Below are 25,535 nucleotides of genomic sequence, written 5' to 3'. Positions count from 1 at the left end.
TATTACATACTATAATATTTTACATGACCCAAAACTTCTTTGTTTTAACTTCTGATTTATAAAAAGTAAAACACTGAAACATAGTCATAGAATCCTAAAAGAAGTATGAGTCTCAAGTGTTGTACCGGCGCCAAGTGGAAAGGCAGACTAGTCCCAGAGCCTTCACCCTACATCAAGAATGATAGGTTCTGAACTATTCTATTCCTAGCATTTTATTTGTACCCAAGACAGTGCCAGGCAAAGGGCAACTCCTAACAAATGTTATTGAATGTCAGCAATTAAAATTTCCACCACTTATAAGTAATTAATTATATTTTGCCTTCCTAAAGTCAGTTGTAAGTACTTCCATGAAAGGGTCAAGGCATTATTCACTTTCTCAGATCTAGAGACTCATTAATTATTTGGAATATAATACTTTTAGCATGAATAGAGCCAAATAAAAATTATGCTCATCTTTGCCAAATTAAATCAGTTTTTAATGGATTGCCACTCCAGAGGAAAACTCTTCCAGGATAGGGTACAGTGTCCTTCCACATGAGAGAAATGTGTGAAACTTCTGATTGTCATTCAGATGTATCCAGTTTTCTAAACCTCGGTTTTGACATGAAATGAACAAACAGCTGGAAATGATCTATACTGTCATCCCTCTACAGGATCACCATTAGATTTCATGACCTGTGTTGGTCTGATATGCATGATTATATTGTTACAGTTCCTCAATTTTAATTGTTAAGGTTTAGTACTGACCTCAATAATAAAAATACTTTTAAATGGTACAAAAAAGAAAGGAGAAGATGAAGTTTAGGGATGTAGCCTAAAGGTAAAGAGCATGTTTAACATGTGTCGAGAACTTGGGTTCAATCTATCCATAAAAAAAAAGGAAATGAGTAAAAAAATCTCCTTTAAAAAGCCATAATTTAAAAAGTTTTCATCATTATTATGCTAAAGAAATTTAGTTTATTCCCATTGAGCATAAAAGCACAAAATAAACTAAGAACTTCTCTGTAGAATATTATTTATATAAGTGTATATCTAGTTAGTCATTAGGTAGTCAATATTTCGCCATGTGTAAACTAGTTATCGTGCTCTTTCATCATTTAACTAACATATAATAAGCACCTATTATGAAACCGGAGCAGACGCAACTATATATTACAGAAAATCTCAGAGTATTGAAGAAGATAAACAGTCTGTTGTATTACACTCAGATAATTATTAGGAGAGGTGAATAGATGTGATATGAAAACCTAGGAGAGTGGCTCCTAATCTGATTCTGGTTTCAAGTTAGGTTCTTCAGGTTATTGTTAGTAAAGTCTTCAGATAGCATTTTTAATTACAAAAGCCATGAAAGAGAACTAGGAAAGTGAAATGCAAACAAGAAAAAATTTTACAAACACCTGTAATCTAAACCACACATCTAAGTTGATCTGCATACTGAAGAACAAGACAAATTTTGCAAGAGGAAAAAGAATTTGTATCCCAGGTTATATGAAAAGCAGAGTGAGATGGCAAAGGTATCCCCAGATCAGAAAAGGTGCTGGAGCCCTGAGCCCAGAGGCTCAGTGTGTGCTATATATCATGCATATCAGACCTGTTTGGAGCTCACTAGGGTGTCAAAGGCTGAAGGCAGGCAGGGAGAATGAGGACTCCCAGGTTGTCCACAAAGAAAGAAGCCCAGGTAGGCAGTATTAGATGAAGTTTTGGATATACATGAGCCTCTAAGGGGCTGTGGCTCAGAAGGTATCAGGGCTGAAGCAATTGCTCAGTATGTAATAGGGCTACATATTTTCTCTCCTCATAGATAAAATATTTTAATCTTTAGGTATGTGATTTTTTTCAACCTCAGAAGCATATATGATGATAGTATATCTGTATTTATGAGGTACTTAACTGTTACAAAAAATTTTATATTTTTCATTTAATTTATCATTACAACATTTGAAGACCAGGAGAGATATTTCTAACATGTGATCATCACAGAAAAGGACTCTAAGGAATATGTAGAGGTTTGGTCAAGGTCAGAAATTCCAAATAACAACATGAGGAATACTCTTTCAGTGGAGATACCTGAGTATTCAAAGCCTCTAAATTTTATAGTGGGCATACAGAGAACTGGGAAGGATTGGGAAGGGCTGTGATGGTTGTATCCAAATGATTAACTAAGAATGCTTCATTTTTTGCCTTGATTTATTCAAATGATTGCTCTAATTTTCCATTTTGTTGATTATATGTAGATACATTGCTACATCATTAATCCAATTTGAGTTTTTAAAAGGTTATAGGCTTAACAGAGAGTGAAAAAAAGAATGATAAACTCTGTTTTGCCAGATACATTTGTAGGCTTTTCAACAGTGGCACAAATATGAATATTTCATAATTCATATTTTCTTTTTGAGTACCAATCGCCATTTTAAAATAGAAACTGTTAATAGAATTACCAGATGGGTGCTTTATTTGCTTTTAAAGTGGGTTACAAATAGCAGCAATTAGTCACTGATGAAGACCTCTAAGTTGAGAGGTTTTTCATAATTCAGCACCATGATAATTTTTGGTATCATCTGCAAAACAATAAATACAAAAACGTTTGTAAAAGCAACATATGTCTTGACAATTTTCTAATTATCTGTGTATAAAATACTCGATTCTTCTGCACAGACGGAACTTTTCACATGACATATTTGTACACTAAAGCATAAAAAAGATTACTAGAAATTAGTGAGTCCATATTTCTATGATTTGTTTTTATCTGATTCCATCCAGTTAGAATTCAGAATTATATTAACTCTTCCCACAAAAAAAGAGGTAACTGGTTATATAAAAAACAGGGGAAGGATGGATGTTGAGCTGAAAGCAGAATTTTTCTCAGAAATAGCACAGAAATGAAGCTCCACACTTTTCAGGGAAAATAAGAAGGAAAGGATGCCAGATGGAAATTGGCCAAATGGTGTTCTTTTAGGAATTGTGCCTAAGTTATTCTGAAAGAAAAACAAAAGAAAATAAGAAGGAAACAGAGAGAGACTAGAGAGGAATGCCTTGAAAAAGTTTTTGACTTTAAGAAGCAGAAAACAGCTATACATGACAAAGCACATCTGTAATCCCAGCCAATTAAGAGGCCAAGGCAGGAGGATTACAAGTTCAAGGCCAGTCTGGGCAATGTGTGGACAACCTGTTTCAAAATAAAAACTAAAACTGGTTGGGGATGTAGCCTAGTGGTAGAGTGCCTTTAGGTTCAATCCCCAGGGCAGGGAAAAAATAAAAAACAACAACAACAACAACAACAACAAAAAACAGAGACCAATTAGCAGTCAAGCATCTTAGTAGATCCATAGGAAAAGGCACTGGATATTTTAGGATGGAAAATGCAATGTATTGTGGGGGTTTTTTGGTATTTGAAATTTATCAATTGTGCACTTATAAATCAATTATCAACAGTTGCCTTTAACCTGTTTTTGGTATGCTTCTTCGTTTAGTCAGGCATGTCTTCTATCCATCCCAAAGCCTGAGAACATGTTTGCCTCTTTGTCATGTTCTGCAGACCAAGACAGAGATGTGTCTATGGGCGTACCTCTCCCTCCTACATGAACTAAAGAAGGAAGATGTCCATGTCACTGTAGACTCTCCAGAAAGTCCTCTGTGGTTGTCAGTGCTTTTGTTCCTTCATAACAAAAGAAACTTGTCTTTACATCTCTCTTGCTTCAGAGAGTCTCCATCAATATAAGCTCTAATAAAGCATCTCACTTTGAAATATACAAAATACTTAAGAGCAGAGAGCCACTCTACTCTCTCAGACCTCTCTATTGATTTTGCAACTGTAGTAATGCTAAATTCCCCTTTTTACTAGTAGATGCCAACTGTGACTATATGTGCAAGGTTAAGCCTTAGGGTATAATTCTTAGAACATATTGCTCCAGGGAGTGGGGACTGTAACTGGGTGGTGGAGTGCTTGCCCAAATTTGCTCCATCAAATCTTCAAAATTGTAACCAGAATCCAAAAATCTGATACTTGTGATTTTAGGTTACACATAAAAAGCCTAATTTTACATTTAAATTCTTAGTGTTTATAAAATGTTGGGGATGCATATAAAACATTGTGGATCTATTCTACTTTTACAGTGAAAATTTTATGATTGCACTTCATTTATACCTTTTATCCTTGTTTTCATATCAGTGTTTAAAACAGTAAATAATAAAATAATTTCTGATTCACATGAAGTACTTTTAGGCTTCAATATACCCTTCAGGTCATTTTAACAGTTCCATCAAAATATGTCAAAAGAATACTAGCTCAATTTTTCCAAACAGAATTCTTCATGAGAAATCCAGCCGAAAACAAGTATTCTTTTATGTGTATCAACTTTTACAAATTGAGGAGGATAGCTGGACATGTTTATCATTCAAAAATGCCTAATGAATTAGCAACTATGGATGGTAATTCAAGTACATGACCAAATACACACAGAAATAAAATTTAAGAAATTTAATGTCCAAAATATAAACCATCAAGTAAATCAGGTGAAACTCCATTGCAGGTCTTTTCAGATTTAGCAGTAATAAATATGAGAAAATTAAAGTCAAGTCAGTGATTGCAGATCACAATTAGATTACAGAAATTAAACCAAAGAGGATCATGATGGCAGTGGTAAGGGCTGGTTCTGTGAGGACTGCCATTTGTAGTGAGATTTACATAGTGAGAAGGTAGACAAGAAGACCTTGGGGAAGAAAGCATTTCAAGCATAAAGAAGAACAAATTCAAAGACTTTGACATGGAAAGTCTTTTGTCATGTTTGAGTGACACACAAAAAAGGGTCAGAGTGACTTTGATTTGATGAATAGTGGTGATAGTCAAAGAAATTGAGGTCACAGAAGCAGGCTGATATCCAATCAGGACATGCTGGATACTACTAGACACTGGACTTTGCTTTGTTTTTCCTGTAACAGAAAGCCACTGGTGGATTTTAAATAATGGATGGACATGTTTGCATTTACACTTTAGAGAGATTCTTCCATGGGGAATAGGTAGCATAGCAGAATCAGAGACTCCAAGCAATGTTGGTAGTTTGGAATATGGTTTCAAAGAGAGGGTGGTGAAAAGTGATGAGATTCAGCATAGATCTTTTCTTTTCTTTTTTCTTTTTTTTTTTTTTTTTTTTTTTTTTGGTACCAGGGATTGAACTCATGGGCACTCAACCACTTACCCACACCCCCAGTCCGATTTTGTATTTTATTTAGAGACAGGGTCTTAGTGAGTTGTTTATGTACTTCACCATTGGTGAGGCTGGCTTTGAACTCATAATCCTCCTATCTCAGCTTTCCAAGCTGGTGGGATTACAGGTGTATGCCACCATGTCCCAAATTGATAGATATTTTGATATAAAGAACATAGAAATTGCTGATGCATATGTAGCATATAAAGGAAATGTTGAAATAAAAGATCATCTCTCAGTTTTTACTCTAAACTGGGGGGATGGTGGTATTATTCAATCATATAAAAAAGGTGTATTAGGGGAGAAAATTGGAGTATGTCTTAGTCAGTTTTCTGTTGCTATGAATAACACATACTGGATAATTTATTAAAAATAAGGTATATTCAATTCACAGTTCTAGAGTTTCAGTATTGACAGGCCACATCAGGTGAGGGCCTTCTACTGTATAATAACAATTTAAAGGGCATCACACAGCAAGACAGAGCTTACCCATTCAGATCTCTTTCCCACTTCTTATAAAATCATATATGCAATCATGTGAGGGCTATCCCCTCGAACTGAGCTAACTCTAACATTTCTCAAAGGCTTTATCTCCAAAGCACACTGATGTATGATTCTGAAGATCAAGTTTCCATCTTCTTAATACCTCACATTGGGGATTAAATTCAATATAAGTTTTGGTGGGTAAATAAACATCCTAATAGGATATTTGAGGGAAAAATCAATGGTTCTCCTTTGGCTTTATTACATTTGTGATAATATTAATAACTAGTACTTATTGAGCACAAATTCTATGCCAAGTGCATGTCTAAACTTGGTCACATTTTTTATTTATTGAATCATTCCCCCAAAGCTCCATGAACTGTTGATTTTAGGGATAAAAAATATGAATTAGAGGGATTAATTAATTAGTCCTCGCCAGCCAGCTTAAAGGTGACCAAGTCAAGGGGAATGGGAGGATGGTGCCAGAACTTACCATAGGAGAAGCCTTTACCAGTGGAGAAGCCAAGTAGGGACTTGCACCGAGTAGAAGACCTGGGGAGGGTGTTACATAGAAACAGAATCATGGGGACACTCAAGACTTAACTATCTAATGGAACTAGCCTAGGAAACTGGTGACGATACAGTCAGCAATGAAAGACAAAAGTCAAGTGATTGTGGTAAAGCAAACTGCTTCAGGGAGAGGGCGTGAACAACTGTTCCAATGTCAAGATTGGGATGGGAGACAGAACTGACCATTGGATTTAGCAAAAGCAAATTTAATGACCATGTGATGATCCATGTCAGTGGCTTGGAAAGGACAAAAGCCCCATAGTGGTGGATTAATAGATCTCCAGATGTAAGCAATTGGAGAATGACCACAGGGATAATACTTCGGTGACTTTGGTGAAAGGGAGCAGAAACATGGGTTGTCATTGGCGATGACAGATAAGTCTGAGAACTTCCTTCATGGTTAGTTAAGTAGTTTATGTTTAAGTTATACTACCATGTGTTCATATGAAAATTATCATGGTCTAGTAGAGAGAAAGAGATTTGTCCAATAGAACATTTCATAGCAAACACAAAATAAGGTTCCATGCGTAGGAATTGTTTCCAGTGAGTTTCAAGTTTTTATTCACATACATTTTACTGCAAGTAGGAATACTGCTAAACTAGTAACCACCTCCTAACTTACCATAAAGAGGATGAAGGATATTCTCTTTGACTTCCCTTTTATGTTCTGGGATGCAGTTCCATTACCTTATTACAAGCAGTCCTCTATTCGCAAATTCCAAACAATCGGATTTCTAACTTGCTTGTAAATCATGTCATCCATAAGTAGTTCATCAATTCTCTTGAATTATTTAGCTGCTGGGTTGATGTTGTTGTTGTTTTCCTTCTCTAACTTGTTACTATTCTAGATGACTTGGATGACTCACTCTTCTAACTCCCAAATACTTTGACCTGTGTATTTCAGTTATCAGTCAGTCACGTTCTCTCACATTGGCAATTCACACCCATAGATACAAAACAGGCTGTTTCCAAACAAAAAGTGATCTGCTGTCATATCTGGAATTGTGAAATCCCCCTCTCTCATCACCTCTCCCACTCACCCTTGCCCACAGAAGCTCTTCCTCCACTTCAAAAGCTGATGACCCCACTAGCCATCTCCACTCCTTCCTGGCTTGACTTCCATCTCTCTCCAATTTTGATCCTCCTGATAACCATTTTCAACATGCTTTCATGGGTGCAATTGATTTCTTCCAGTCTTTGACCTTCTCCCACAGCTGCCTTGCCAATCCCATTACCAAATCAGTCCCACCATCTGTTTGCTCTCCTCCTCCTCCTGGGCTGCCAAGAGTTCCTGAGAAAATTGAATAACCACGCTGATTGACTCTGCTACAAATTTATGATTTCCCAAGTCAGCTGAACCCACAGAGCTGCTCAGCAGCCCTCTTACTCATAGCTATTTGGCTGAGCTTCTCATTCCACACAGCAGCTGCTCCCACCACGCCCTCCTCAGGTCCCCACCCTCATCCTCACTGCTTCCACCTCAACACATGATCTCACCTCCCGCCCTTGAGAACTCTGATGCTATCAGGCATGAGCCCTTCCCCTCCCTCTTCAGTCCCCAAGCTCATCTCTACTCATCTGCAACTCTTTTTGTGTCTCAGAAGAATCCCTATTCTTTGGTCCATCTGATATTTTGGCGCCACTTCTTTCTGCATCTGCTAAGATCTTATTTCATTTGGGTGCTTCCTCTTCCCTGTTCAACCTCTAACTTTCTTTCAGCTCATAAACAGACCTGAATTTTCCTATTTCGTAAAAGGAAAAAAAAAATACCTTTTCTTATCCGATAGTCCACCATCGAACTGTTTCATAAAACTTGATCTTATTTTCTTAGCTGATTACTCTCCTGATGGAACTGTGAGAAATGCCACATAAGGTAGCCTGAGTGAGGAGGTTTGGCTTTAATATAGATTAGCTCACTTACTAAATTAATGGAATCTAGGCAAGTTATTCAACTTGTCTAGGATCTGACTCCCTCATACTTACCTTGGAAATGCATGGTTCTACTTTTACACTGCTGTCCTGTGTTCTGCCTTCTTTGATAAGGACATCTTGGTTTCCACTAAGCAAATCACTTTTCACCAACAAAGTAGTCTGGTAGGGCTGCTGTTCAAAGAGTGTTATCCTTCACTAACCAAAAGGTTGGCATTAGGACATGTCAGCATTTCCTCTCTAATGATCATGGTGATCAAATAAATTGACATAATTAGATTTAAGTCATTGCAGCAGAGGTGTTTGAAAGAAATAGTTTACAAGTCCCTACTAACCTCTGAATTTACTTCTACCCTCTAGGGCCAGAGTATACCTTTCACTTTCCTGAGTATGCTCCTTCATCCTCCAACTTGTGAGTTCTACTTCATGGTTCAAGAAGCTCTTTTAGCTTTAAAATTTTAAGTTCTAAATTTGTTTCTTTTGTTTTAAAACACATATTATTGTGATTAAATGAGATAACTTGTATAATATATTTAACTCAAACTTAGTGCCTGGTAGGTTCTATTGAATTTTGCTGCTGTTATTGCTTTTGATATTGTAATTATTGTCTATTCTTAGCTGAAACAATTTCCTTCTTTATTCCCTGTCACTTGATTTTTCTCTTATAATTCTAAATTTACTTTTTTTTTCTTTTGTTTTCCTTCTGTGGCTCATTGAGATTACTTCTCTGCTTCTACGATCTCTCTTTCTCCATATGGGGATCTTATACACATACATGCAGTCATCTATCATGAAATGTAGATGAACTTATTATTTCCTTCTAATCTTTATCTCCTACAGATCAAATTCCAATTACTTATTAAAATTTTCAAACCTAAAATACGAAGCAAACTTCTTTTCTTTCCCCTCTCTTTCATAACATCTGATCACCTACAAAATACTTTACATCCATCAAACCATATACCTCTTGATCAGTCCCCAAGGTCAGTATGGAAAACCACGGCATCAGAATCACAGGATCAGACTCCATGCTCTAGGAGTCCCTTAAAGGTACCCCTTTCTGCACTGATTTTACCCTATAAAGCCTTCCACTCTGTGAATAGAGCCATCTTTCTAAGCACTTTAGATATTATCACTTGCTTAAAAATTTTCAGTGACTTCCAAATGCTGATGGGATAAATTGAAACTCCTAGGAGTAAATTCAAAGTCTTTGCTGATCTGAGTTCATTTATCTTTTCATGTTCATATCTAGTCACATATATTTGCAGACACACACATATATGTGCATATATATCCAGAATAATCCAGCATATTTACACTCCTTTTGTTAATTCATAGGCCAAGTGAACTCATGACTGGAGACACTGATTTTCATGCCCTGATATACTGTATTTTTTATATCCATATGTTATATTAATAATTGTCACATGGAGAACTGAGAAAATCCCAAATTTTACCCAATAGCAAAAGATTCCAACAATACAATATATCACATATTAAATGTTTTAATAATGTTATTACTGAGAAAATTTTTATAACTATGTGAATTTTGAAAACTAAAATTTTTTAACACTTTCACTAAGAAAAATAAAGCTTGCATTGTCAAATCATGGGTCACAGCAGTATTAAAAGGATGATGGTATTCCTACTGAAATCTATCAAAAACAATCAAAATTCCAAATAAATACAGAATCATCACAATCATATGATAATGTATGTTGCAGGTGCAATGGCACACACCTATAATCCCAGCTCAGGAGGCTTCAAAGGGAGGATCCTGAGTTCAAAGACAGCCTCAGCATCTTAGCGAGGCCCTAATCAACTCAGAGAGACACTGTCTCTAAATAAAATATTAAAATGGTTGGGAATGTGGCTCAGTGGTTAAGCACCCCTGGGTTCAATCCCTGGTACCAAAAAAATTATATGATAATGTACATTTAATGATTTATGTGGGACTTTGTGCATACTTTATGATAAACATATCATTAACAGAGGCATTTTGGAACCTGGGTATTATTAATTTGGATATTTACAAACAGAATCATCAGTTAAATACCTTCCATGGATATAATATGTATAACCACTGCATTATGTGAAATACTAAGAATGGCTTCAGCAGTACAAAATAACTTTATCGCCATCTTTCTTAGAAATTTTTACAATAAAAGTACCAAATATCAATAATAATTATTCATAGGCCAGGGGTTCTACATACTTGAAACATCAGATAGCGCCTAACATTCTATGGGCTCTTTCAGCTCTAACAGATGAAAGCTGGATTTCTTTGGTTTCAAGTCAAAGATCAGACTGAAAACATCGGAGCAGAAAACAGATATCTAGTCTGGTAGAATATCTTTTAATTGGAATTAAAGGTGAAAAAAATAGGAGAGGAAACAAACAACTCTACAGACTATGCCTTCAATAATTGATGATCCTTAAAATTTCACTGCCACAGAACTGCCAGACCTGTCTTACTGAAAATGAGATCTCATAAATTGTTGTATTTTTTTCAAAAGAAAACAATAATTCCTATAAACTACAGAACTGTGATTATCTTATCTGTACTATTCACATTTTAAATTTGGGGTTTGTTTTTTAAAACCATGAAGGACAAGGATCAAACAGAAAATATTGAAAAGAATTTAGTAATATGCCACAAAATTAAAAATCAATGAAAAATACATTTGGAGATATTCTGAAATACAAATCAGTTCACACCCTGAAGAGTAAGTCCAGACAGTTGCAGAGGTAGAGAGGGAACATGGACCTGCTGGGTGACGATGCTAAGCCATTAACCTCAAGATAGCCTCTTGGGCTTGGCTTCATACAGATATTAGCTTAACCTCAAGGAAATTCTCTTTTAAATTAAAGCAAAGGAATTTTTATATTAAAAACATGTTTCACTGTTATCCCAAACATCATACAGGTTTGCAATATCATCACATGTAAATAGTTTAAGTATAAACTAAACTCTGTTTGAAGAATAGTTCCATGTCTATGGATATACGTGGTTTGTTAAAAATTATTATTATTAATCATACTTTTTCCTCTATTAAGAAAGTAAGTCTCTAGTGAAGTGTACTCTACTGGTGCTTACAAATGGCCAAATGTTCTCTTCTACTACTTCTTATCCTCCACTAAGAGCGGCGACTAATGCCAACCAGAGTCTAAAAATAATATGCCTCAGCTAAGCATCCAACACACATGTCTTTAGGGTTTTTTGCTTCTTCCCTCTATATTGCTTTCTCTGCACTGCCAGGAAAATTATTCCACTAACAAATGAGAGCCTCCACTCCCAAGTCTTTGAAGACCTCTGTTGTCTGATTCCCAGTTCTGCAAAATCAAGCTGAACCTCTTTTTTTTTCATTTAAAAATTTATTTGATTTAAGTGACATAAAATGGTTATTTTTAAAAATTCCATTACTGATATATCGACATTAAAGATAAAAATAAAAGTCAAGTCACATCAAAGTTCATAAGCAACTTCAAACAAATATGTAACTAGTATTACAACCTAGATAGGAATGGATGGGGTCCAAACTTCACATACTTCTTTATGACATAAATCTGTATGACAGTTTTTCAAAGCCCAAATTATTATCAGCAATGATAGGAGGTTTTAACCAAAAAGGATATTAGGATACATTTGGTGTTGAGGTCTATGTGTCTCTTAAACCCAATTTACACTAAAAATCTGCGAATCACAGGAGAAAAACTGATTTAAAAACAAAACAGCTATACTTTTTAAAAAATATATTCTTAGTTGTAGATGAACATGATACCTTTATTTTGTTTTTTTTTAATTGATTGTTCAAAACATTACAGAACTCATGATATATCATCTTTCATACATTAGACTCAATTGGGTTTTGAACTCCCATTTTTACCCCAAATACAGATTGCAGAATCACATCTGTTACATACTCACATTATTACATAATGGCATATTAGTGACTGTTGGATTCTGCTACCTTTCCTATCCCCTACTATCCCTCCTCCCCTCCCCTCCCAACAAAAGCTAAAAGAATTTGCAGCAAGAAAACCAGCACTGCAAAGCATTTTAAGCTGAACCTCTTAACATACAATATAATGCCTTATACATTTTAATCTATTTTTTAGTCTCCTTTTATAACATCCTGCCTTGACACCCACTTGTCCTCTCTCAGATCATGACTCCTGGCCATGTGTTTTTATCACTCCTGCATAACATACATTCATCTTGCCACAACTGAATTCCTACAGTTTAGTAGATACTGAGTAACAAAGAAGAATGTGAGGACCACATTGTTCTTGTGATTTTTATTATGTTTGTATGTAAACAAGTACCTTTACCCTTACCAGTGTTTTTAGTACTATACACAACAAATAATAAATTGTAGCAACTCAATAAATATTTACTGAGACTGATACTTACACACTTTATTAAATGTCCTAAAAAACACATAAATTTCTCATTGACAGTATCAAATGAATTCAACCATTCTTTACTAAGCATCTACTATAAGCAAAGCACTCTGCTAAGAGCTGAAGAAGGGGAGTAGGTGAAAATAAATCACACTTGGACCTTCCCAGTGAAGAGATGTATTGAAGAAATTGTACATGTACACACTTAGATACACAAAATATACCATCATTGAAATGGGAAGCTCAGAGTAACATAAAATCACACAGATAAAGTAGCTTAAAACTAACCACTAGCAACTTGATAATTTGAAAATAAGCTTAATAAAAAAAGAACAAAAGGTAAGATTTACTCATGTAAATTTGGAAAGACAAATTGCCGGACATTAGAGTATGGGTTAGAGTGAGCTGGCAAGAAAGGAGAAAGTCAATAAAGGCTCTGGAAAGCTAGCAGACCCAACTTAGGCACTGACTTCATGGAAATGAAGACTGCAATGGACAGATGGGAGCAAGAGATTAGAGTAAGAGGAATGGGATTCTAAAGAAAGAAATTTAATTTGTTAGAAATAAGTAAGTATTTGATGTTTCTGAAGCAAGTTCTTCTGCATTTGCAATGTATGGAATGGGCCAGCCTTCTCGTCATATCAGAATTCACTCTAAACAATTTTCCACAAGCTTTAATATTAGTTTAACTATGCCCTCCAGCATAACTAAGACTCATTTTATTTCATAATCTAGATCTCAGTTATCACAGTTGTATGTAGACAGATTTTGCTTTTCTTTTTTTTAACCTGTATTTTTATGAAGTAATATTATTAGATGGCACAGTGAGTAGAATGACTCTCAATAACAGTTATGAGGGCATATTAATTTCGAATTCAGACTAAACAAGAAGTTAGAGTGACTACTGGGAGAGATCATTCAACCACATGACCATCTACTCAATAGTACTAAACCTGAAGATCCAACTGATGCACATGTTTGAGAAAGCAAGCTACTGGGGAAAATTGCAACAAAACAGCTGAAGAAAACCGAAATAAAACATTCCTAAACATCATAGTAAAAGAAAATAAAATGATGTGACAAAAAAATGATGCAACAATAACCACATATAAAATGCCATTGTGTTAAAAGTACTTAACAATTTGATGTCTTTGATTAATTAAAATCTCAAAACAAAGAGAGAGAGCACATGTGCACATAAGAATATGAGCTTACCAATTCCTTTCCCAAAATCTTTATTAGAAAATAAATACATAAATAAATAAGGTTGTCCCTCTTTTTTGAAGTTTACTTTAGTGAACGGTTTCTAAATTGAAGGAGATCCTGGTGTCCCTTTGAAAACGATTGAAGTATGCATTGATAATTGATAATTTTTTGGTATGCTCTCATTTACAAATATTACTTGCTTTGATAAGCACATTTGTGTGTTCTAAATGATCCCAAAACATATCATTTCAAAATCATGCAAAATACCAAGCTCATTATCAAGGTTTTCAAGTCTGTTCTAACAAATGGTTTTTAGAATTGAACTTCGATTCCTAAAAACATCAAGAAAATTAGTGTTGCAAGACAGATACACCTGAACTTCCAATCCCAACCTAGCTCTTCACTACTTCAAGATCATTGGAAAACAGAGGTGATTGTTTTTAATAACAGGTAGCACTCAGAGGCACCTATCATATGACAGGCAGGGTTCTGTATTACGTTCAGGCTGCTTACGAACCCTTAGCTCAAATAGAGTAGGTAGGTGTCCTGTGTCACGTGTCAAGTATTAATAACAGCTAATACTTGTAGTTGTTCACTTTATGCCAGACAGGGCTGTATTATATATTTACTTACATATAACATATTCAATGAATCACATTTTCTAATAATGTGATGGGAGTGATCTTCATTTGAACATATGATTGAATAAATAACTGGCCCAGAATTGCTCTAACTGGCCCATAACCTGTGCTCTAAACACTTCATATTTTAATTATCAAACATATATATGTACTTTAAAGGTATATTTATGTGTATGTGCATCTGTAGCTTTAAATTGTGTATTTTCATAAGGCATCCAATAGGACCAAATAGAGTAACTCAAACTTTCAGTAAACATTTAGATTTTTAAAATCACTCTCTGATCAGATTATTGTCAGGAAACACAGGACGAAAAATAAAACTGCATCTGCTTATCTGCATATACAAAACCACCAAACTAAAAGGAAGTGTAGGTGACACACGTCTTTGTGTTCTCCCAGCACAAATGTTTACTGAACCAGTGTTTTATCACCAATTCAAATTAATCCTCATTCTAGAAAATAGAATTTTCAAGTGAATATATGCCATTGATTAAAAATTTATAATGTTTACATACTTTCTATGCCAATTGTCTGAAATCCCTACTAAACAAAATCAAACCATTTGGATGTGTTAAACAAGGAATAGAACAAGAAGACAAAAAAATTAATGACTTTGTCTTTATAAAGTTTTACATAGCAATGAACTTATACTACCATAAGCACACGGTTCTGTGAACAATTAATTATCTGCAAATTCATGATAACCAAGTGGTATCTACACATTAACCATCAAGAGAAGCTTGGAACAATTTTTGAGAGGGCAAAGGAGTTGTTTGTGAACTACTGTAGTATCCTGACTTGAAGGAATCTAATAGCCTCATTATAAAGTCATAAATCAGAAAGCCAAGAGCTTCTAGTAGTTAGAAAAGCAAGCTTTACAGAATATCAAGATCTTAGATTCTTAAAGTGTTTTACTCCTTTGCATGTATTCAATTGTGAGTGGTGTGGAATGGGGAGAAAAACACCTCAATATTCACAACTGCAATGGCCATTCTTTATGCTGCTGCAAAGAAACTTCCATCCCATGTAATAAAGATAAACATGAGCAATCTGAATACATTCTCACTGGGGCAGAAAGAGGGAATGAGAGAACCCTTTTATGTCATGCACATGATAAATTATTTCTAAGACACACTTTTCTTCCTCAGGCCTGTCCAAAGGCAGAGTTCTATTGTGACTCTCCAGAATGCTGTCCTTTATAAGAAATTTCAATGGTTCCTAATAGAATCCTATGAATCACATTATATATTCAAAAATATGATTACCCTTATACGTATCTTTTATGTTCACTCCCCAAATGGTGTGTGTGGGGGGAATTTATATATATATAAATTTGTATCTAAGTGCATTCTTTAGGTGTTGATATGTATGGTCACTTGGAATTTAAAAATGTAGTTCATTTAACTCTTTCACACTCATAATTATTTGATATGGTTTTAATTTATAGAAATACTTCATATCATTAAAATGGCTTTTAAAAATATCTTCTAGATTCAGGAAAAAATAATGTGCAGATTCTTTTGTTCTAAAATAAAACATTATTTTTAATTCTGTTGGTGTATGATGCAGCTTTCAACAATTCTGCAGCTTTTTTTTTTTTTCATTGTCTTCATTAAACCTATTGGGAGTACCACAGCCTAGGTCATAACATGAAACATCATACTAATTAAAGTGCTAATTAACTGGTATAAGAAATATATTGCATGAAATAGATTGCTGTAATACTTTGTTTTAACTTTTGTGGCATTTCTACTTGGTAACCACTAATTTAGAGTCCTCTAATCATGCTCTTTAATCCAAATGTTAATCTCAGATGACAAGAGCACATGATTACAGAGCCCTAGTGCAAGACATATTGCATTTCTTTTTAGTTGTAAAAATGGGCTTCTGAAAGATAAAAGGATCCATTTTTGCAGACTCCTTGGTATTTGTTGGAATACAACCTCTCTTTAGGTAGAACTAATTGGAAATCAGACTCATAAACATTTTCATAAACTCCCCAATCTAAATAGCATGCCATTTAACGTGACTATCCATCAAAAGATGTTTATTTAAAAGGTCCACATGATAAATATGATTGTTTCCTTAATATTATTAGAGTCTTTCTTAGCTCACAATTTTTTTTAAAATTACATGACTTAAATTAGGTTTCCACTTTTGGTTCAAAAAATGAGATAAAATTTTATAGAATAAACAGGAAACTTTTTGTTTTAATAAAGTCAACCAGCAGAAAGTTAGTCTAGTCTGACTATATGCACTTGAAATGTATTATCAGGAGGTAGCCAGTTTCTGATCTTTCTGGAATGCACATACCAAATGTCTGCTTCTTTCATGAGCCTGACACATATGGGAGAAAAAACCCTCTGACCCTCCTTTAACAGCTAGACACACAGGAGGAAGAAAGATTAGAGACCTGGATCCCCCTCAGCTCCCACTGAGATAGAATTTTCACTGACACAATTGGGCAGTAACAATTAGAAAACAGGCTGAGCTGCCCTGATCTCAGAGCTCCAATCTCTTAAAATAGGAAATGTTAATTTTTTTCCCCTAACATCTAAAGATATAGGCTAGGAAGATATTCATTTTTAATCACATTAATTTTAACTCCTCGTTAGTAATCCACAAAAAAGCAGCATGAGATAGGTTTGGATGGTAATGGTAAGGTCCATAAAAATAGAATAGCCAGCTCTTTCATTAAAAAAGTAAAGACTACTGAACCTTGTAGCCTAATAAAAATCTGAGATCGGCTGTATATGCTCGATTGCTAAACTGTGATATGAATAGTCTTGTGGCTACAAGTGAGGTTCTGTACTTTCCAAGGCCACAGAGCCACTTCAGAGGCCTATATTTTCCAAGGTCACAGTTCTTAATCAAAATACTCTATTCAAAAAGTAGTTTCAAATAGGCAAAACTGAGGATAATGGTTGTTGATTTTTTCTTCTCCAAAACAAGTTAACCAATAACCAGATTTCAAGTGAAAGCCACTAAATTTTCAGGTATTAAGTATCATCCAATTCAATTCAACAAGCATTTATTTGGTTTACACTTTACATGTTTCAATCAAATCATTTAATAAATACTGTACATTTGTTATTTAATGATTTTGAAAATAAAGTCCTCCTCAGACATAATAAGTCCAGATTATTTTCAAGAATAACAACTACATATTAGTACACTGATGATTATAATTTGCATTATCCATAATTTTCATGATAATACAATTTATAATTTTAGTTTCACATTTTTAAACTGTTAATTATCAGAGGAAAATGTATATCTTTATGAATGTGGATAAAATCATCTGCAAAAATTGTTCTTTGACTTTTTGGAAACCTTCATCATTGGCTTGTGAACTGTTTGATTTCAAACTTCACAGTTTCCTCTCACTTGTCTATGCCTGAAAAAAATGATAGACCATACAACTTTAAGATTTGAATTATAGTTGATCAGAAACTAATAAATTTCCCTAAAGAATCTGTGTTTGCTCAATTTTGCTGAGTTTTGCACCATAATATATGAAGAATATTGGAGACATGGTGTTGCCTTTTCTTGGCTGTTTTTATTTCACTTTTCATAGTGGTATTGGGTCTAGTTTGGTCCATGAATATCTTTCAGCCACTATTACTCTCTATTCCTATATTGATTATAAAAACAACAATTAGAAAATTAATAATTGTCAACATTTATTGAGTTCATGTTATGCCATGCATACATTGCCTACATTAATCTAATTTAATGGTCACCACTGATTTATGAGGCAGACAGTTATTAACTTTATATCACATAGGAATAAATATAAGCAAAGAAACACAGTTTCTCCAAAGGGCATCTACTTATAAGTAAATTAATTTTATTTCAAACCCACTGGATTCCAAATTCCACACACTTATATGCTATGAAATTCCACAAATGGCCACATATTTAGCTAAATGAAAAAAATGTTCCGTGTGACCAGTTCTCTAAATAAGAATCCCAAATGATTAACCAGTCCACCTTGTGATTTACTTGTGAAAAAAAGTAACACTATTTTGCAAGCCAGTGTGCTACAATGAAAAAAAAATATATATATATACACACACACACACACACACATATATATACACAAATGTGATTATATGTTGTGTGTATATTGTGTGTGTATATATATATATACACACACACACACATATGTCTATATATCTAGTCTCTATCTCTATCTATACTTTCATTTTGTTTCCCGTTTCTCTGACCTTCCACTGTTGGAGTAGTAGCAGTAAACTTAAATAGCAGTATTATTTTCTGTGTGAGGCACTTTGTGATAAACATTAATCGTGAAATTACAACAGTTGCAAGACTCCTCTGCCTGTTGCTTCTTCTAAGCAGAGAATTACCATTAGATGAAAGAGCCTACAGCAATAAACATCAGGGGCTAGTGTTTGCTTCTCCTCTGAACTCAACCAGGCTGATCCAAGTCCAGAAATGTCTTTGAAGTCACAGAGACCTTCATGTACTGATCAATCCTTGGGGGGTAAAGAGCAAGAAAAACTGGTTCTCTTACTTTAATATTCTGCCAGGGAGTGCGTTCAACTCAATTCACAACAAAAAGGTTTTCTCTGTTACAAACTGAGTGATTTTGTACTTGGGTACTGCTTGCTTCAATTAACTTACAGGACCTATTGATCCCAGAATGTGATTATTTTTACTGTGGTCTGTATTTCCATTAGGTTAAACTATAAGCACAGTAGCAGCAACCTTGAATTCATATTTTCCCTGTTCTCAAGGTACGTATTTTGTTTTGGGTTCATTTAAGTGAAAAACAGTATATGATTTTCTTAATAGCAATAGTCAATGTTGATTATAAATGTGATCAGTATTGTCAGTTCACAATATTTCTAAGTTAATAAAATTTTAAAACTTAAGAATTAAAATTATCTGAAAATTGAATGTGTAATCCAAAAGCTCACTAGAGTCCTGAGTACCTGAGAAATCAAACAATTGATCCTTCTGGTGTGGCAATTTTGCAGCAGAGCAAAATTTGACATCAAGACTTGTAATTCATTCAGGCATTATTCTTACACTCTCTCACAAATATCTTTATCATACCTTTTCTTTTTATCTTTAGAGTCTAAGCCTTTTGTTCTCCAATTGTAAAGATATGGAGAATTATTTTTAAACCAGCAATGTGAACATATTTTATATCCCATTATGTTTTAAGAGATTATAAAATAGAAAATACAGGCATCTTATAAAGTAGTTTTCTTTTATTATTTTGGTCACAGAAAAATATTCAGTACAATATAATTATATAGTTTGTAGACATACAATTTATTATAAGAACATAAATAAAGACAAAAATCCCTGTAATATTATAGATAGGATACCAACTGCAGTTGATTGTCACATAGGAAGAAGAGGTAAAAATTTCAACTATAAAGTTAATCAGCAAGATAAAGACAAATGAATACAAAATACCAGAGAACAATAGTTTCAAAATTATTATGGCACATGGTGATTACAAAAAAATATGTCAATCTTCTGCAAATATTCACTAACTTATCTGTTAACATCTGATTTTTTTGTTATATAATTTAGGTTGAAGAAAACTGGGGGGAACCACATGTAACTTATTGGGAGGATCAAAAAGTTCTGGTTAGAATATAAATTTTCCCTGCTCTCTTTGACAACAATGTCTACAATTCATTCACATCCTGTCATAGAGTGAGGCAGCCTGAAGGGTTATAATATGACTTTTCAACTATCTGAAGACTGATTTCACATGAGCTGACTCTCATTATTTTGAGACATTGGTACCATCTTAATTTAAAAGGCTCAATTGCATTAAATATTATATTTAATTGGGGAACATTTGCAGTAGTCATTCTATTTTAGAATTGCTTCCTTTGTGAATAATAATCTCTAGTAATAACAAAGATGAAATGGCTTAAGACAGTTTACTCCACCTATTTACATTCTAGGCAACAAACCAAAGTGCAAATGCTAATCATTAAATTTTACCTCCTTCCACTTACACAAGCACACATCCACATATGCTCACACTCATACAAAAATTAGACTTTATGATTATACAGTATCATCAATTGAGCAAATAACTATAATTCAAAGAGGTACTTCCTGCATGCAATTCATCCTTAATAAAATAAAAAGGCCCTCTTCTACATACATGAATGCATACGACCACAAATATAAAAGGCCAGTTTCCTATTGATATAATGGCCATACATTCCTTAAACATTTCCATGGTTAATCCTAAATTCAATCAGAAACTGTGTAGAATGTCTGTGAGATATATTGTGTCTTATCTTATACTTTTACACCATAATAAATTATGTTTCAACAAGTATCAGAATGGCCTAAATTTTATTTCCTCTCTTGTCCTCTAGTTTTCTTACTCTCCCTGATTGGCAGTAGTATTTCTTCTTAGTGCCTCATTAAATAGCATGGAACTGTCCAATTTTCTCGGAATTCAGTCCTGAGGTATACATTTCCATTTTCTTTGTTGATCTAGCACAGGTTCAGGTGATTTCTACATAATACATCCATTAGTTCAAGCAAGGCAAATGAAATCACATCTATACTAATCTCTACATTATTAACTATAAACAGGAACGGGGTGCATATCTCCACTCTTTGTTTGAGTCCATTCAAGTGCAAACTGAAGAAAAAGGATTTCCTGTTCTTCTTTTCATACTCCTGAGTGTGGTGATACCTGATTCTGTCTCTCCACAGTAATTGATAAGATTGCAAAACCTCTCTCACATCCCTCCTTTAATACGAACTGAGAACTTGATTTCTTTTTTCACTTGTTGGCAAGTATAGTTTGATTCCTTTTTTTGTAGAGATCTTATTTTAAAGCCATTTTTGTTTTCTTCAAAATCAGGGCTTCGTTTTAAACATCTAGTAATCCTGCCCCTTGGGAATCGATTTCTTTGTATACAAGACAAGATCCAGGTCTATTAGAGTCCAACATATTGAGTTGGAACTTGGCATATATTTCACTTACGAGCACATACATTCATTTTACACGATTCCTCAATGTGGCCAGGGGGGTTCGTGGTCTGCACTGTATCCACCTATAAAAAATACAAAAATATATGTCTGCTTTACAGGGATGTGAGTAGGGTTTTGCCAGCCTACTTCCAAAGCTTGAACTGCACATCTTGGCTGATGGCAAGTATTCTTTCCTTCTTTAAGATGCATTTGCAATGGCCATGACCTTTTTTCAGAAGTCACAGAGACATAACTGTTCTCACTACAATTAGCAACTCTAGGGCATCTAAATCAATACAGCTGGCTAATCTCAAGGATGCGATCCCTGAAAGGAAATGTCTGCATGATATAAAAAAAAATTATGTTAATTGTGTTTTAGGGTTCAAGCTTGTCTAGGCTATGGGAGGGGAAGTTGGGAAAGTGTGGGTTTTGTTTATACTATAAACACAAATAATAACAATATGGTAATTTTATGATCAATGTTTTTACAACTTGCACATCCCTAAAATTTTAGTGATATGAGCATAATTTGAATATTCACACCCATCAAAGTAGTTTTCTCCTTTTTAGATGAAATCCTTAGATCTCTTCATATAATCTGGGCAATTTACATGCTATCTACAAATGGCCTACTGATATCTGGTCAAGGAAGAATTACTCTTTTCCTAAAAAAAGAAAAAAGAAAAAAAAATATTGGGGATGTGGTTCAGTGATTAAGCCCCCCTGGGTTCAATCCTCAGCACCAAAAATTTTAAAAAGACAGTAAAAGAGCAGTGTTTTCCAATATTTTATCTAGTTTGCACAAATAAAATTCTTTAAGATAGTTTGGTGCTAAAACCTCCTTTAAATAGTGTTTAAATAATGCTCTGAACTTCTGTTTTCAATGCCAAAAAGAAAACAAAGCATCATTTTTTAATTGAATAGTAAAATTTATATTACTAAAATCTTCAGTAACATTGAATATTGCCATATAGATGGTTAATAATTTCCAGAGATTACACTTTGTACAGTTCACTACCCAAAATACTTATCTTGAATTTAATAATTAGGATCAGAAAAGAGAAATTATCTGCCCAAATTCTATTGTAATAATGGATTAGCACACAAGTCAAACTTAGTAAAGAAGTGGATAGTTTCTTTCCCTGGATGTTTGATCAACTTTTTTTTAGAGTAAATGGTATTTAATAAAATGTAACACCTAACTTAAAAATTAGTTATTTATGTTTAAGAGCACAGAATACTTTGAAAAAATGTTCTCACAGCTGATTATCTATATTAGCTGTGTAAGTTTAAGCCACTTTAAAATATGTCATATTTTAATTAAATTTTATCTATTCCAAAAAATAAGATTTTATTCTCTAGTAGCCTAAAAGTTAACACAATTTGTGACAACATTCTAATGAGTTACATAAGCAAAGCACAAATCTCCATGATTTAAATTAAAAGTTTAAGATGAACACAGGTTCTATTATTGTATATAAAGCATATCATGCACCTTTAATTTCAAAACTCCTCAGTACTGAAATTAAATATTTGAAAGTTTCTGATTTTGTGTTTTCTTTATGAACCATAAGGCATGCCCAGACAACACTAGACCTCCTTTCCTATTATGTATTCTTACTCTATGTGACATATTTCCACAGCACTTATCAAATACTTAACTGTCTTAAGAAGTTAGTTGTTCATGTAATTTCTATGCAAGGCTACAATGTGCTCCCTGAAGGCACACATCATGTAGACTCTGTTTACTGATTCATTCTTAATATCAGCACATGCTTAGTCAGTAATAAAAAATTGGATTAATGAATAAATGCATATCTAGGAACAGATAATTAAGTAAGTAACATTACTTGTTATATCACAGTATCACATATATAATTCTAAAATTTTGAAATCTTTCAAATCTTTCAAACTGCAGAAAATGCTCTTTATTTTACTGCATATTATTTTCCTCTTATTTGTTAACTCTTTCTTAAATTGAATCTGACAAACTAAAAGTTACACTAAGTGCTTTTTTATCTTTTCTATAGTTATTCTTCTTTCCTTAAATAGACAATGTAAATTTTTCTGCAAAATGTTTAATAAATGAACAAATGAGCAAAACGATTTTTATAAAAATAAGAAATCAAAGGTCTCACAACATTTCATAATTTATTTCCAAAACTTGACTTGTAATTCAGATTAATAGGAATATAATACATCTAAATAATATATTCATCATTCTTCCATGGACCATAATGAAATTCTCTAAGATGTTATTCAGAAACAACTCTCATTTCATAAGTTCACAACTTCATATGCTAACTTTTGAAAAGCAGGCTTCTTCTGTTTTTGTGGCTTTAGGCCTTGATGCACTGAAAAAAAAAATGCAACTGTATACTAATATTCACCTGTCACTGAGAAAAATGGAGCCTTTTCTCACCATTAAAGATTAATGTTCAGAAACAAAAGTGCATATTTCAAATCACTTATAGAGTTCACAGACAACTATATAAGAATCATAGTTCTGAAAACTGTTGTTCGGAGAGTCACTGTAGAAATGGATGTTACCAGGATGTGTTTGTTTTGATTTGAATCAGCTAATTAAAATGGCCCTGGAAGCAATTTTCAGATCACTGCTGCTAAGGAGATAGGCTCCAGTAAATCAGACCTGACCCATCTTTCAGTCAGGTCCAATTCAGTTCAAGTTGCTATAGACACAGCCTTTGTCTTTGCCTTTCAACCTTCCTTCTGAATTTGTTCTATCACCACGGCGACAAGTCTCACACACACACACACACACACACAGACACACACACACAGAGTCTCTCTCTCTCACAGGCACACGTGGAGATCAACAATTCTCATACACACACACACACACACACACACACACATACAAGGTCAGTAGATCACACACATACATACACAGAGATAAATCTCTAGATTGCACTCAGCGTCCAGTTTTTAACCCAGAGACTGAATTAAGCCAGGAATTTATTTTTTTTTTAATTGTCAATAGAATATTCAATTATAAAAGCCATAGTCTTCCCCTTTTCTAGTCTTGCCTGACCAACAGTAGGTGAGAAGTACCAGGAGAAGATAGTTGAGTTTTGCAAACAATGGCAACAGTATTTAGGGAACTAAGTATGAGAATATCTGGAACACTCACACATCGGAATAGACTTGCTCTCTATCTATGATTCTGAAAAACTTCAAAACCATAAACAAGATAATATACATATTTGAAAGGACATATATCTATTTTTATACTCTTTCAGGTAAGTTGTAATGCTAAATCACATTCACCTATGTAATTGGTGTAGATTAAGCAGAAATATGTGTTGGCTGTGTTTGCATATAATTGGCAATATATAAAGAGATTCTATAAATATTCATTAATTTTTCCTCAAATGGTGTTGAAATCTAGGAAAAAGTAAAAGGTACCTTATTAAAAAAAAAAAAAAAGCACAGTTCATTTCACAACATAGAGAACCAAAGTAATGTCAGTTTCCACTATCTAGAAACAGGATATTGATATTTATTTTAGAGCATAAAGCCTAACATAGAAACTGAACCAGGCACAGCACCTCATCATTGAAAGCTGTTACTTCATTTTAAATACTAAAAAAATCATTTAAAACAGAAAATGACATATGGTAAACACAGGCTTTAGGCAAGGGGAGGACTACAAGAGAGAAAATTGTAGATGGTATATTGGTCTTTTACTTTCTTCTGATTTATATGAATAATGTATTAAAAACCATAAATTAAGAATTGTTAATGACTACAACACCTGCATAGATATTATGGGGCTTAGGATATACTACACCAGAACATGGCACCTTGACCTTTGAGGAAACAGGCTGACTACTCTCACCTACATCTTCCTCTGGACCTTCTCCTTGAAGAAGGTCATAAGAACCCTCATGTGAGAGATATGTATAGTTGAGATGTGTATATTCCTGGAGGGAAAGAACAGCCTTATCTCTGAAAACACAGGGGCAAAGAAGAATCTGAACAAACAGGTCTTGCTCAGTTCCTGCAGTTTATAACCATTAGATCCACCTCCTATGCCAATCACACTTCTGTACCACCATCTACATCTTCATCTAACCTGCACATGAAACTA

General features: G+C 34.1%; 1 protein-coding gene across 11 annotated transcripts in view; it reads right to left on the bottom strand.

Annotated features, from left to right (window-relative positions):
* PCDH7 (protocadherin 7) overlaps positions 1-25,535 on the bottom strand; it is a 402,869-nt gene that overhangs the window by 314,426 nt on the left and 62,908 nt on the right. For 6 of the 11 annotated variants that reach the window (XM_081304865.1, XM_081304869.1, XM_081304872.1 and 3 more), the window contains one exon: positions 21,448-21,507. The exons of the other annotated variants lie outside the window; for them this stretch is intronic. In XM_081304865.1, coding sequence (XP_081160991.1) covers positions 21,448-21,507 — 60 coding nt within the window. The remainder of the gene's footprint in view (positions 1-21,447; positions 21,508-25,535) is intronic. 11 annotated transcript variants of the gene reach the window in all.

The sequence above is a fragment of the Spermophilus citellus genome (assembly GCF_964194105.1).
Source record: "Spermophilus citellus genome assembly, chromosome: 8".
Lineage (NCBI taxonomy): Eukaryota > Metazoa > Chordata > Mammalia > Rodentia > Sciuridae > Spermophilus > Spermophilus citellus.
The sequence above is the reverse complement of the archived record's forward strand: the minus strand, read 5'-3'. Positions and strand labels throughout refer to the sequence as shown.